Source organism: Primulina eburnea, chromosome 1, assembly GCF_022965805.1.
Source record: "Primulina eburnea isolate SZY01 chromosome 1, ASM2296580v1, whole genome shotgun sequence".
Lineage (NCBI taxonomy): Eukaryota > Viridiplantae > Streptophyta > Magnoliopsida > Lamiales > Gesneriaceae > Primulina > Primulina eburnea.
In genome coordinates this window covers 7,300,794-7,317,345 of record NC_133101.1, presented here as the reverse complement: position 1 = coordinate 7,317,345, position 16,552 = coordinate 7,300,794, and the positions used below count along the sequence as shown (strand labels likewise).

Sequence of the window (16,552 nt, the reverse complement as noted above, 5' to 3'; positions counted from 1 at the left end):
CCTTATTATGTGAGCAATTGTAGATAAATTATTATTATTTTATTGATCGAACAACTTGTGAATAAAAAATAATAATTGTAATGTTAGAGTTTTACTGAAACTCTTCTTTTAAGTTTTATATTGACTTTTTTAGTTTAATTTATTTACAAAAAAATATCCTCACTTTTTCACCAACTTTTTGAAATATGGAAAGTACCTGCAGAGTTGACAATTTACAATGAACATTACAATTTTTCATATATTTATAATAATAATAATAATAATAATAATAATAATAATAATAATAATAATAATTGTATTGTTAGAGTTTTACGGAAGCTCTTCTTCTGAGTTTTACAGTTTTGATCTTATCATGATAATAATTTTTTTTAAAAAAATCTCAACTTATTTTTCACCAAATTTTTGAAATACCTACAAACTATATTAATATAATATATAGATTACTGAGAAATTGATGTATTTAATTTATTTTAGGAATTGAGACTATTAACGAACTTAGAAGAAAAAAAAAATTTAATTAAATGGTACGTATCAATGTCAATTTATGGTAGAAAAATGTAACAAAAATAGGAGTGTAAATATGTATGTGTGCGTGTGTAATTTTCTAAGATACACCAAATCAATTAAAGATTACAATATTCCATACAAAAAAGGATATGAATAGCACAATCATAAGATACACCAAATCAATTAAAGATTACAATGCGTATCTGTAACAATAATAAAAGATTACAATCCATATCATTGATAAATACTAGAATCGTGTGAGTTGCACAACATTAGAAGGATGGCCTCTGAGAATCATTTCGATCGTCTCCCACCAGAGCTAATTATCTCCATTTTCGAAAAACTACTGGATGCCAAATGGCTGTGCGTTTGCTGTTCGGTCTCCAAGTATTTTGCCGCGCATGTTGTTCAAACCCACCTCGTTTCTGTCCAAATCTCTTGTGATATTAACCCATGTGGTTGGCCTCCTGTTTGGCCACCAGGGGTCATAAACTTTCTAAAGAAACTTTGCTACGTGAAATCCGCAACAATGCAATTCAATATTCGTAACCTTGATCCAAGTAGTCAGCCTCTGGTTACGTGGAAATCTGATTCGTTTCAGTTCATCTTCGTTTTGGCAGAGAGCCGTGTTGATAATGATATCTCTGATGCTGGCATCAAAGAATTCACAAAGGAAGAATGTCATGCCTTCTTTGGTTCGATTATTTACAATCACATGTGTGATTTCTCGTTGAGGTTTTTTTATATTGAAGAGCTTCTTGATGTTCTTCCAAATTTAAAAAATGTTTCTGCAGTGGACCCTATGAAGCGGGGGAGCATTGATTTGGGAGAAGAAGATATTGCCAATGTGATGGCGGGTCGTAGGGCAAAGTTCGAATTAAAGATGTGGTTCGCGCACATGGTGAAGTTGCCGTTTTCCAAATGTATAATGAAGAATGTGGCCTTTATATCTGCGACACAACTAGATGGTAATTTGATGGTGAAGAATACATTTGAAAAGGGAGAATACCGTGAAGTAGCCACCACCATGATCGATAAACGCCGCTATTTTTCATGTGTCGCTTCAACTGCGGCTCGAGGCACCATTGCAAATTTTCCTGTCATATCATTAAAAATCTTGAGGTCACAATCATTCTGGGGAATGTACAGGCATCATATGCGAGTTATTCGCAGATATGGTTAGTGCGTCCAAATATATTCCAACTCAAACCTAATATCTATATGATGATGATGATGATTTTTTTTTTCAATCGGTTTCAATCTCAGAAAAATATTTAATTTCTAGGGTCGTGTTTATAATATTAAGGCCATATATTGGGCAAAAAGGTGAATTAATCCCCCTCACCTTAAGGCCCCCTCCACTGCCTCTCGAAGATATGCGTAGAGGAGATGGGAGGTTCATTATATCTAAGGGAAAATGGGACTCGAGCCAAATCTGTCAACCGAGTACCAACTCGGCTAAGCCCGCGGGGGGCAGGTTAAGTCCAGTATGTCATGCTATATTAAGACAAAGTACTAAAACAAATGAAATCAATCTAGATACTTATTTTATTTTACGAGTTCGATCTGGTGATGATCTAAAGCATTTTTATAACTTGTAGCAAAGCACGTGCGTTGCACGCGGGTAACGAACTTGAGTGCATTACGAATGTTGGTCGTAAATTTGTAAATCAACGCAGCCAAATAAATTTTTCACAAATTGTTCAATAACAAATGTTATTTCACGGTTTATCTATCATTTCAAACAACCATAATTTAATTTTTTCAATATTTTCCTTATTTGATTTTTGAATCATTCAATATCTTTTTCATTTTTTTAATTTATCTTGCTTCTTTGTTCGATTAAATTCAGCAATCACATCATTATATCTGATTTTCACATTTCTTTTTTATTATCAGATTTGATGTTAATTAATATCTTTAATACTTGCCTTAGTTTTTTCCTATAGACTTTATATTTTGTTTATTTGAGTCGTTCACACTTCGAATCTTTCTTTATTTTACTTTCTCTTATTTTTTTGAAGTCTCACTTGGTTTATCCATATCTTTCAACACCAATGACAACACATTATTGTTCTTGATAACTAATTTGTCTAATTTGATATGAAACTTGTGATATTTCTTGTTTGGTTCTCTAAGACTCTCTTTATGTTTAGACATATATTTTCCCTGTAATTAACTAAATTCATACTTGAATAAGTTTTCGGCTCTATCCTTTTGACACATACAAACAATTTACAATAATAAAAAAATTTATGTCCAATATTATGCTCACACGACTCTCATTTATTTCATGTCCCAACGTATTTATATTCCACCAAAAAACATGCTATTTTCATATTTTATTCTTTCACAAGATAAATGACAAATACTACAACATCAAAATTGGTCTATGTTGCATTATATTTTAAGTTATGCATCATTCTAAATCGAATAATAGTAATTTAAGTATTTCCTTCAAAGGTGTTTGATAATTATGTCTCAAAATAATAAAAATTTGAATGAATAAATAATAAATCATCATAAATGAAACAAACGAATCGATTATTTAAAATCAGATGATATATAGAAGTCCATTTTATTATATCTAAATACAAATAATAAAGGGTGAGAAAGATGAACACATATCTATATGTCAAATCTAAAATGTAAATTAAAATTTTTACTTGTATTTTTTTATTTTTTAAAAATGACATTCACTTTGACGTCATAGTCCAATTATTCATGGTTACAAACTTTAACTTACAATCATGTTTTTTTTTTTTTTGAAAAGAAAAAAAAAGACATGATAGGAAAAAAGGAAGGATTAAAGATAATTAAGAATCAAGAAATACCTATATTTTTATTTTTCAAATACGTCTTCTCAATATTTTTATCAAATCAATGATATTAAATAATCTATCAATTAGCAACTTAGTATTTTACTCAATCGTATAATTATTTAATAATAATAAATGATAGTCGTTATGTATACACATTTATATTTGAATGAAAAATAAAAAATACTAGTATATCTACGCACGCGTTGCGTGCTTGTACGATAACTTTTTATAATTTATTTGGTTTATATTTAAATGAAGATCAAAATATATTTATAAAAAATAATGAATGGCTACATTGTAATTTTGATATAGGAACTAAAAAAATGAATAAAAAAAGGAATAAAAAATGCCCAAGTAAGAATTGAACCTGCAACCTCATGGCTAAGAAACATAGACTTTATCCACTAAACTACATATAATTTGCTTTAATTTTTTAGCACTTTATTAATATATGTAATTAGTAAAACAGACCATGACACCAAAAGGTAGTTACTCTAGAGGTCTCTTACTTAATAATATAGTATAGATTACTTAATAATATAGTATAGATAGTATAGATAGTATAGATAAATTGAAATCTAAAAAAGCTAAAAACATAGAAAAATCATGAGTTATATATAGTTTCTTTAAATAATATCAACATAGCACAATGATAATTGAAAATAAATTAAACAATTTCACATATACAACCTCGAGGAAATAATTTTAACACATGTTATATAAAATTTAATTGTTCGGAAAAAAATGAAGAAACAATACAATATCACGTTGAGAAATCATTATTAATTGACAAAAAAATGATTAAAATTACCTGAATCATAATATGAAATTATTATAAAATAGAAAAAACATGATCGAATATATATATGTTGTAAGAATAATAAATAGAATAACATACATTGTAGTTGCATAAAAAACCCAGAAAACTTATCAATAAAATATCGCATATCCAAATGAAATTAAAATATGATTTATTTTTTTTATTAAATTTGTTAATTAAAATTGTTGTGAAATTAAGTAATATAAATTATTATAATTAGATAATTACAAAAACTGAAATTTTTATGATAAATAATTTTCCTTGAATATATTTTAAATTAAATAACATTATATTTCAATTCACTTAAATCTGAAAGACAATATTGGTGATAAAAAATTCTTGAATTTTTTTTTAAAAATACACAAGCTAAAATAACAAGAACACATATTTAGGGATAAATTTATTATTGATGAGAAATATAACAAAATCTAATGCATATGAATACAACTTCCTAATTCAATTTTTGTACGAAAAGTTAAATTTATTTGTATTGATATAAATATCTATGTATCCATCAAATAAAAAGTAGATGAATAAAAACTGAAGAACACACATTAATTATACATAGATCAATCAAAGCAATACACATTACATTAATACTAATATGACTCCATCCATTTTGATTGTTTTGTGAAATCGAAGTATATTAACTCATTTGTCTCAAAAAACTTAACACCTTCATATGAGAATGAAAAAAAAGATCATTATCAACAAAAAATTATTTAAGTTAAAACTGTAAATTGAAACTGTACATTATTTAAATGTGATAGTTTTTTTTAAACATGACTGAAGTCGGAAAACTTGCAAGTCTCCAAAGCAACGTATATAATAAAGAGATTGAAACTCGTTATTCGAGATGTAATTATGAAATTAAATTTTCCAACCAAAAATGAAAAAAATAAGAAATTTCAAATTTAGATATCCAACAAATAGAAAAATTACAAAAGTACTATATAACAGTGAAAATAATACATATAAGTGGATCGACTCACCATATTTCCATTAAAATAGGATCCAAACAAGAAAAAATATTTGTCATTCGTTGATTTTTAGCAGCATCCTAAAAATGTTTGGGTTAGTGAAATATAAATTATTCGTTAATATTCCATCAATCTCTCATTACTTGCCTTTCAATTAATTTTTATTTATTTTTATTACGTTCTCTTCAATAATTTAGGTATATATCTAACTTGCAAAACAAAATAATAAAAAAAATAAGAAAAATATGTACATAATATTTTAAGCATGTTTACGCGATATGTATAATAATTAATCCAATAGTTGATATAGTGATAAATAATTTGTTGTATTTCTAAAAAATCAAGTTTCAATCCCTAAATCCATGAATCTACCTCTTATCCAATATAATTTGATTTGCTTGTATTTTTAATTATATATAAAAGATGATAAATAATAGTATATGAAGAATATACATGGACAAACATCTACATTAATTGTATATCATAAATGATTAGCAAAAGACAAAAATATACATACATCTAATAATTAACACATATACTCAATATATGAATACGTGTTTTTTACTCAATATACAATACGTGTATTAAAAAAATAAATCATAATCAATTATTCAACCATGATATATGAATGAGTGACTATGATTCATTACTCAACACACATAATCTAGGTACTGTTTGATTCGCTATATTATTTAGCTATATTTTTATCTAATCCAATCTCATGTTTGATGCACCATATTATTTATTCACCTACCAATCATTTATCTTACATAAATCAAATCATCAATCATTTATCTCATATCATTCAAATCATTGAATTGAAATTACAACATTACTCTTAATAAATAATATTTTAATAATTTTTTTCAAAATGACAAAACGATAATAGCATATTATATCAAAATAATTAATAAAATCAAACATTATATTAACTATCGTTTTTTTATATTTTATTATTAAAAAATATTACTTATCTTCGTATTATTTATCTCATACCACGAACCAAATGATATGAACAGATAAAAATATTACTCATATGGTAGTATCGAACGCGACCACCCATTTTTCCTCTCTTTCATAATTGTTTTCTTTTTTCTTGAAAATAATGGGAGCCGTTCAAATATATAATATAATAATTGTTCAGCGTGTTGACTAAGTTGTACAATACAAAAGGGGTTTAGTTAAATATGGTTTGTTTTCACACACAAGTGATCCGATAAAAAAAAAAGATTTTAGAAAAATAAAAAAATAGTTAAAAAAACCAATATATCAATAAATATGTAATTCACTTGTCAGAAACTTAACTAAAACTAACAAGAACAAAGACGTATGATTATAATTCAGAAGAGATTTCTCCCTCAATCTCTTTTTTCTTATTCCACTTCTTACTGATTTGATTAATGATTTTAACAAGCTATTCATTTCATTTTATTTATTTAAAAATGGAAAGTACTTTGTTTTGCTTGCAACTGACAGGTAAAAAAATAAATTAGGATCACAGAAACTGTATCCAAAATTAGTTGTTAACAAAGGATCCTAAACATGGTGAGAAAATAAGGGGACGACCGTTCTCTCCCACAATAAGTCAGGAGAATCCTCATAATAATTAAAAAAATTCATTCAACTCTGTTAAGATTGAGACTTGGATCTAAGTCAACTCACCCAAGTTTATATAAGCAACTCTCAAAAATTTTATCCAACTTATGTGAGACAACTAACACACCCCCTCATGCTCAGTAATGAACATCTGGATAGTGAAATTTACAGAGAGAACATGTATCGGATAATGTCTCAATCTTAACATGGTATCAGTGTTCATTTTCCACCATTATGTATTGGATTGCCTAGAGTTGGTCACCCATTATACGTATAATTTGGTTATTTGTAAACTTCACACTCCAGATGTCCATCATAAGCGTATGGTGTGTTAGTTGTCCCACATAGGTTGAATAAAATCTCTGAAAATTGTATATATGGACTTAATATAATACTCTCTTTGAGCTAGCTTTTTGAGGTTGAATTATATTCAATTATCAATCTTAACAAGCTCAACTTTATCATTTATGACAAAGGATAAAGTTGTAAGAATTAGGAACGTTCTTACTTTCTTAACCTTGTTGTGAACCGAAAAGTCTAAGGAGTGCAAGTCAAGATGATAATTCCACAAAAGAATTCCAAAAGCTCGTCGGCAAACTTGGTTGAAATTAATGAGTTTTAGACTTTTTCAATATCTATATTTGGGCCAGAGGAAGACTCCAAGTCTTCCCTTGGAATTTCCAAAGCTAATCACTAATCTAAATACAATATTGTATTAATTTCAAGACGAAAAACCCAAAGCAAAAACATACATAGACCAAGCACTGCACATATATATTCCGAGTACAAGAAATTAAAGATCAACCATGTCTACACCAGCACAGTAAGTTGTCATCTCTTCACTTCAATTCTTCCTAAAATTATATAACACATATATTATGCAGATCTTATCAACCAACCAAGCTTAGGTTTATTAAATCCGAGATCGATCGAATTATGTTCTTACGATCAATTTTTTTCTTATACAAAAAATAGATATTATAACTCTCTACCTCCGGTGACAAAGACGTATGCCGTGGTCTGTTTGCTGACCACTAGTGCCTATCACCTGCAACTATACGATTATCAAAATATTACTCTTTTGTACTCAGATGTTTTCAAAAGATTTCAGGTAAATTTAGTATTTCATTTAGTTATTTATTTTGTATTTGTTTAAGTCTATCTATTATTTTTATTGCCCTTTTCTGCTGAAAAATATATTATTTTATTTTACTATTTTGCAGATTTGGAGGCTCGTCACGCCATTTTTCTTTCTTGGGTCATTTTCACTCGCATTTGCTCTTCGTCTCTTCACAATGTATGGTCCAAGTATTTTGACGAGCTAGGAACAAATTTGTTGAATGTATAATTTTGTGTGTAATAAGCTTGGAATTTTTAAAATTTGAGGACTAAAATTACATTTCTGAATTAATAATTTCAATCTACCCCAATGTGTACGCTAGGCAAGAACCGTAGTTAGTCTAATATTCAAATACATAACATGGATCGACTCTATGCCACATCGGAGTAGAGTTCATCGTTCAATCGCATGGACGTACCCTGCGCGATTCTATGCTACATCGGTGTAGAGTTTATCATTTACAGTGGTTTGATTTCGTACTTGTGATTTGAAATACTCTATGAATTGAAAGATTAATTGGGTTCGTTTTCAGATTATATTATGGAGTTCAACTAGAAAGGGGACCTTATGACAAAAGGACAGCTGACTTAGTATGGATGTATATATTTGGAGCCCTCTCCCTCTTGGTAATCCAATTTATGCAGTAGAGTCGATATTATTAATTTAAAAATAAATAAACTTAATGGGTTTTTCCTCGTGATATAGGTCATGACAGCAGTTCCGTATTTTTGGTCTCCGTTTCTGGGTCCGTCCATGGTTTTCGTGATTGTGTATATATGGGGACGAGAGTTCCCGAATGCTCGAATCAACGTTCACGGTCTATTTGAATTGAAGGTACGCACAATGATCACACAATTATTAATTTTGTATGAAAATTGATATCAGAGTCAAGAACTCGAACCAAAAGACCCAAAAACCCGACCCCGATCAAGTGACAACCAACTAAGTCGGTTGTGACACCTGGGGCCGAAGAGGGTAGAGAGATCGTTGGTGCCATGATGTTGAACGGACAATAAGGGTCTCTGGCAGGCTTCTAGTTAAATGTAACATGAATGAACCGATCTCACAGCAAAATGTGAAAAAACTGTTCAGGTTTGAGATTGTATAATAATTGAAGAGTGCATAAAAGATTAACTATAAAGTTAATCCTGCTTGACTTGTGACAATTCTAAATGGGTGACCGCTTTGAAGTTTCCTAGGTGCATGTAAGCGAGGACATGAGTACGTTAGAAAAACTCGTCTTAGTATAGTGAGGACAATCGTTAAATCTGAAACGTTACATTGATTAAGCCATAACCAAGCAAACTATATTCGAACTTGAAATCCTACTACGTATCGAGTCACACGCCATATGGGAGATCCCTCTAGGGTAATGTTTATTTTTTCAAAAAAAAAAAATTGAAATTTGATATGTATAATTTGTGGTTGCAGGGATTTTACGTTCCATGGTATATGCTAGCAATGGACTTATTGCTGGGAAATTCTTTAAAATCAGGTTTATTGGGAATTGCAGCGGGTCATCTCTATTACTTTGTCACAGTACTTTATCCACTTTCCAGTGGCAACAACATTTGCAAGACTCCAAAATGGGTGTATCCTTTTGTTCAGATCCCTTGAAAAATAATAATAATAAATAATAATAATCCATTCTCATTTTTTTTTATAGACTAAAATATATATGATCGCATGTCCTGAAATTAAATAACAAAAAATATATTTTATTGATTTCAAGAAATGATTCGTATTGCTCTGAGAAATTATCTTTCAAAATATTATTATTCCTTGAACGATGTTTTAGTCATAAATTGGTGGCATTTTGGGGTGAGGGCTTTCAAATGAATTCACCATTCAGGAGGAGTGAACCTTCAGATGGAGTTATATTCCGTGGCAGGAGTCATAGGCTAAACGGGTCTAGATCCGCCGCGTCTCAGCCGCGAACCACCTCTTCAGAACCGGTGGAGACCGACATAGACGCCACGGAGCCACCCAATAGGACCGGAGGTGTGGCTTTTCGCGGCAGAAGCTACCGCCTGGGCGGCCGGTAGTCCACCACTTAAAATTCTTGTAATATTAGTTACAATCTCTTTTCCGTAGTTGGTCATATCGTAATCTCATGTTATTTTGATATATATGATCAAATTTGGACAATTTTTCATATGTTATTTTAAGATATAAGAAAAGTCGAGGGGGAAAAAAGAAGAAAAAAAAAAGAGATTTTAATGACGTTTGATTCAATTTTCTATGACTTCCAACGAAATAATTTTAAAATTCACTTCGGAAAGTGACTAGTTTTGTAACTTTTTATGATATTTTGGCATGTTGCAATTTTAGTTAGTTTTTGTGTGAGAGAATTGTATCCTATCCTATAAAAGTACAGTTTTTTTAAAAATAAAATAAAATAAAATTGTAACCTGGCCCTCAAATATCAACCCTTTCAATTTTCAAATTGATCTGACCCCAAATATAAACTTAAAAAATGGCTCGAAAAGATAAAATATAATTGAGAAATGTGACGGTAATATTAATTTTTTAAGAGAAAAAATTAATGATAATATATTTATATGTTTGTGTGTTGTGTTGGGGATCATTTCTAATATTTATATACTTGTTTTAAATTCATTATTGTATTTATCACTTCATTACTTTTGAAAGTTCATTCATTGCACATACCATATCACGAACAATTTCGCAATACTAATAATTTAGTACGATAATGTCTCAATCTAAAGATAAAACAATGTTAAACAAATAAAATTAAGAGTAGGTCTATTGTGAGACGGTCTCACGAATCTTTATCTGTGAGATAGAGCAATCCTATCGATATTCACAATAAAAGTAATACTCTTAGCATAAAAAGTAATATTTTTTCATGGATGACCCAAATAAGATATCCGTCTCACAAAATACAACCTGTGAGACCGTCTCATACAAGTTTTTGTCTAAAATTAACAGATAAACGAAAAAACAAATGTATTACTGGTTTATTTCCGATACTACATCACATGATAGATCAATTTTAAAAAAAGCGATCAAATCAATAATCTAATCGTCACTTTTAGAAACCAAATCAGATCATAAACAAAGAAAAATTCTCAATTAACAACGAAATATATAATCAACAATGATAGCTCGTGAAGTTGCCTTAGCAGTGGTTTTCCTGCACAACTCCCAGCCCAAACGAATAATCCACCGTGATCTCAAACCAGCAAACATCCTTCTTGACAATAATTTCGTCAGCAAAATCGGGGACATTGGCCTCTCCACAATGCTTCATCAGGACACTTCGAATGTGACAACCTTGTACAAAGACACGAGCCCTGTTGGAACTCTATGCTACATTGACCCCGAATACCAGAGAACTGGCCTGGTTTCTCCTGAAATCTGATGTTTATGCATTTGGAATGGTGGTTTTGCAACTTTTGACAGCAAAACCAGCTATAGCACTCACTCGGACCATGGAAATGGCTGTGGATGAAGATAGTTTGGCTTGGGTACTGGACTCTGAAGCCGGTAACTGGCCTACAGAGGAGACAAAAGAGTTGGCTATCTTGGGTTTGAGTTGCACCGAGCTTCGACATAAAGACAGGCCCGACTTGACAAAATCAGATCCTCCCCATGTTGGAGAAACTAAAGACTGTTGCTGACAAGGCTCGGGATTTAGCATCGTCTGGTTCTAGTTCTCTTCCACTACATTTCATATGCCTCTTACTCAAGGTACAAATGCCACCGCATACATACATATATTCCTAAAAGATCAAGCAATATTTTTATCTTTCTTCTTATTTTTTATGTGGGATTTTGAATTTTCGTCCTACTGGATGTGATGAACGATCCGTGTGTGGCTGCGGATGGATACAGTTACGATAGAAAGGCGATAGACGACTGGCTTGAAGAAAATGAGTCATCACCTGTGACAAGTTTGCCTTTGCTGAATAAAATCTTGATACCGAATTATACTTTCTGCTATTGTGGATTGGAAATCAGGAAAATAATGGCACCATTATCACTCATATTCATGAGAACGGTCAATTTTTTTTTTTATAACAATTGTTTTAATACATCAGGGACAATTATTTGATTTCTCAAATCTTTTTTTAGGCAACTAAGATAAATCATCAGTGAGATTACATGTGCAATATACTAGTCATCAAACAAAATATTTGATCTGGTTAATAACTCTATGCTAGTCACTCACTTATAATCATTGAGAAAATATATGTGCCAACAGGATCGGTTCGGACTTTTAACAAATGTCTGATCACATGTATCTAGGACATGTCACTGCATGGACCATCCACCCGAACCATCCGCTTCTGAACTCCTTTTCATATTTTTCACACTTAGTTTGCCTTGTCAATTATACCAAAAACATTTGACAATGTGGGTGCACGATGCTAACTAACATGCTGCTTTTTTTTTTAATGTCTTAAGGAAGCACAAGCACAAATTGATATAGCAAGCGTGCAGGATGCTATAACTAATTGAACATGCATGAATTTTTCTTTAAGAAAGTAACCAGCTTGTGTCGTGAGCAATCAATTCCTCATATAGTGGATCAGGAATTAATTCACGAGCAACAAATATAATGAATAATCCCTTCATATGCACTCCTAAAGTTTGATACCAATCAAGAATCAGAAGAATGCCTTTCTCAGTTTTACATGTACATGTCTTTCATTATTTCTACATTCAATCAAGAAGAGTTATTCAAATAAACCTGCCCAATTTCAAGGAATGTGATACATGGGATTTGGGAGCTTGAATGAACGATTTGATGTTGAAGAACCCAACAAATCACTCCATTGATCGCCTGAATTACCCAGTATTCGATAACCATCTTCTATAAGCTCATCCCTCTTCTCTGATTTGTATTGTGTTGCTGTCTTTCCATGATCTTCAGAGGACCTGCACAATTAATTAGTCTGACATTCTAAGTCCAGTTCATTCGAATGAATATAAGATGGTGTAGTGCTAATCTTCAGAGGGTGATTTAACAAGGCTTTTCAAGCAAGATTACTGTCCAATTTTAAATAACATAAATGCAATCCGAATGTAGAGGAATACGTCAAAATTTCAAGCAAGATTACTGTCCAATTTTAAATAACATAAATGCAATCCGAATGTAGAGGAATACGTCAAAAAAGTAAGTTAAATTGCATCACAAAATTGAGTCCCCATAGGCCAAAAAGAGTTCAAATTACTGAAGCAAAAAACAAGAAGTGCTACTAATAAGCAGTTGCAGTCAAGTTCACTAATGCAGCATACAGATATTTTCTAGCAAACTTTAATGTTACAGATATTCAATCAGTGTTGTAATACATAAGAACAAGAGTAAAGAACAAAATAAATAAAATTGAAAATGATAAAACATATGTTGAATCGATCATAACAGAACTAACTAAATCCTCAACCCATTATCTCAGCAGTTAATGGCAACAGTCCTTATTATTATTTGCACGTATACTTTTGATCCCTTGCAACTATATATATATATATATATATATATATATATATATATATGGCAATTAGAAGCCACTATGTGTCATATTCGGCTTAATTCAGTTTCTCTGTGATATGTTTGATTTACTCTCCTTTCGGCAATAGTAGAATTGGTTTATATGTATTAAGTGAACTGCAATGATAAATTATAAGGATGGAGGAAATTTCATGTACGCATCTACTCCTTAATGATCACAGTAAGCAAGAATTAGAAGAATTGAATTTTTCGTCATTAATTGTGATTGAAAGTTGTGGTCATGGAGTGTGAAAGGAGAATTATACATGAATTGTCAACAAATAACAGAGTAACGAGGATGGTGAAATTAATGTCAACTTAAATTTACATAAATAAGATTGAAGTCTAAAATAAGGTGGTTGATTGGATGCCATATGCAAAGCAAACATAGATATAGGAGCTATGAATTATTAACTGAGGGTCGTCAATCACTCATAAAATGACCGAAAAAGGAGTACACTACTCAGTTAAGATGACTTGAGCCAGGATTCAAAATCCAAAAAACGCCTAAATATAAATCACCATTTGTCTCATGCTCTTTTATCACCCATGCAATTGTCCACACGAAATATCTAGCTGCCAATCTTTTGAACCTTAAGCTGAAAGTAACAGTGAATGCTAATAATCCAATAAAATGATTAACCAAGCAACAAAAAAAGCCTTCAGAAATAAAATATCTCTCACACGAGTATAGTGCTAACCTCAGTATGAGCTTGTTCCAGTCCTGAAATCCAGCTTTCAACAAATTATGCACCGTTATGTTACGATGCCTTTCACTTCGACCAGTCAACAAGAAGGCCTTGATTCCCAAGCTTAAAACTACATCGTATATCTTCAAACTAGACTCTACAGCAGGTGCTGTTCCCATCTCAACCCACTGATCAAATTTCGAGCTATCAAAAATCTCCAAGCTACAAACCATCAAAAAAATAACACATCATATCGAAACATCGGTTGATAATATAATAATTGGACACATACGATATACATTAACAAATTCCGAAAAAGAATCTTGATATTTAAAAATATTCAAAACAAAAAAAAAATAAATACAATTGAATTGTTATAAAGTTGCGCTTGGATGAAAGGATTGATTTAGAAAGAGAAACTGATTTGGATACAGATTTGAATTATGAATTTGAAATGACAATCATCTTTGATATATATCAAATTCATCACAATTATCATTACATCTACATAAATCACCAAGCCATGAATTCATCCAAGCAATCAAATGGATTTGAAATACATGACTTTGAATCCTCCAATCCAAACACAACCTCACAATTTTGAACATATAAAATTATGCCCATGACCTCCTAAAAATGGTATGAAACACAAACCAGGTGTTAGATTTAATATTAGATACCTCCATGATTAAAGAATGGCATATCAAGGTTAAAAAAAAAACTGAATTCTTTATCATTATTTTCCTCAATTATGCATACAAATCCAATCAAACCCAATCTTACATGACAAATCACAAAATAGCATAAAATAAATACGAAACAAAATAAAAACCAAGGGGAAAAAAGGAAAAAACACACGTACCCATAACCATGCTCAGCATAATATGGAAGATTGGACAGTAAAGTCTCGTCTATATCGAAAATCCAAGCATCTTTCCCATCTCCACTCAAACTCACACTTCTTGCATAATTTTCAGACTCACTAGAAACCCTTTGAAGATCAAGTTCGTACCCCTTTCCTACCATATATTCCTTCACATAATCAGCACAATCTTCAGGAATTTTCGTCCATGGACTTAAATTATTAGCCTCCACAGCAACCCTCCAACTGGTACACTTCAATTGAACTTCTATACTCTGACAATCTCTCGACTGGGCATCATTGATTTCAGCGTATTCGATAATCAGAGGCCTCGGAAAGGCGCTACTAGGATCGAAGAATTCTTGACACAGGGAAAAGGGCAAAACGGACAGGAAAAGGAGAATCTTGAAGAAAACCATCGTGGACCAAGCAAAAAAATGGTTTTTCGGTACCAAGATTGATTGAAATACGTGAGGAGACGAACGATTAATCGTTTGTGGTGGACAAAAGAAAGGAATTTATAAAATCTTGGTGATCTTTTTGGGGTTTCAACTTTCCTCAAGAAATACTTTTCTTGATGTGGACGGAGAAACCCCTTTTGCAAAGTGTTTGCCTTTTTTTTAATATTATATAGATCGGATTTTGGATCTGGGAGGCGGCGATGGCGTGTGAGCTAAGTACTAAAATTGAGTAAAACGCAGAGAGATTGCAGATGAAGGAAAAAAACTGTATGTATATAGTGTATGTATGCATGCGCACCAATCAAAAGCTTGGAATCTTCGTTGTCCGTTGGCTTGGGACTGAATCTTATTGGCTTGGGCGTGAATCTGTTCCATTGAATGAACCGATTAATTTAACAAAATTTATATTATTTTAATAATAAGATATTATTAAGTATGTGATATTTTTAATAATTAATTTTTGATTGTCATGATCTGTTTAATAAATATTATATATATATATATATATATATATTAATAAAATATTAAAATTTTAATGTTATAGTTCAGAGTATAAATTTTTATTTCTTATTAATTTTTTATAATTATATTTTAATCTTGTTTTAAAGATGGATCAAATAAATTATAAAAAAATATTATACAAACACGTAAAGCTTGCGTTGATGTATTAGTAAATATTACGTTTTGTAATGTGTGGTGAGTAATATTATTTAACTAAAAATTAAATTAGATTTTTATGAATGCTTTCTTTGAACCATCAAAACATTAAATATGTTCATATAATCATAATCTTCAAATTCATTAAGAATCTGAAAAATCCATCAATAAATAATGTATTTAAGGATAACAAATCAAAACGGCGTGATACATGACTTTAGTGTGTTATTATTCTTATAATAATAAGTGTTTGAGTATAAATAAATTAATATTTTGTTATTATAATATTTATAATTGTGTATGATTAATTCATTTTGAAATGAAAGAAAAATAATACATATATAAAAATATGTATAGATAGTTGGAAGCACTAATAATATATCACTAATAAAAAAATTCACTCATATTAATTATGAAAAGTTGAAAGGATTTATAATTTATTAATTTTGAAATTATATGATCTTACTTTTCAAAACTACAAAAAGGGTTCTCTTTGTTCCGTGGTTGCCATCTCTATCGATTT

General features: G+C 30.6%; 3 protein-coding genes across 3 annotated transcripts in view; 1 reads left to right on the top strand and 2 right to left on the bottom strand.

The window, feature by feature from the left end:
* Positions 1 to 16,552, bottom strand: part of LOC140825527 (large ribosomal subunit protein eL15-like) — a 92,575-nt gene that overhangs the window by 44,241 nt on the left and 31,782 nt on the right. The gene's annotated exons all lie outside the window — the stretch shown is intronic.
* Positions 7,392 to 10,053, top strand: LOC140810868 (derlin-1.1-like). Its single transcript, XM_073168768.1, has 7 exons — positions 7,392 to 7,548; positions 7,701 to 7,836; positions 7,949 to 8,022; positions 8,378 to 8,471; positions 8,551 to 8,679; positions 9,277 to 9,437; positions 9,644 to 10,053. Exons 1-7 carry the CDS (start codon positions 7,532 to 7,534, stop codon positions 9,888 to 9,890), a joined length of 858 nt encoding a protein of 285 aa, XP_073024869.1. The 5' UTR covers positions 7,392 to 7,531; the 3' UTR covers positions 9,891 to 10,053.
* LOC140825462 (acid phosphatase 1-like) lies at positions 12,429 to 15,639 on the bottom strand. The gene is made up of 3 exons (XM_073187254.1): positions 14,912 to 15,639; positions 14,062 to 14,271; positions 12,429 to 12,750 (listed from the first exon to the last, which is right to left on the bottom strand). Exons 1-3 carry the CDS (start codon positions 15,328 to 15,330, stop codon positions 12,573 to 12,575), a joined length of 807 nt encoding a protein of 268 aa, XP_073043355.1. The 5' UTR covers positions 15,331 to 15,639; the 3' UTR covers positions 12,429 to 12,572.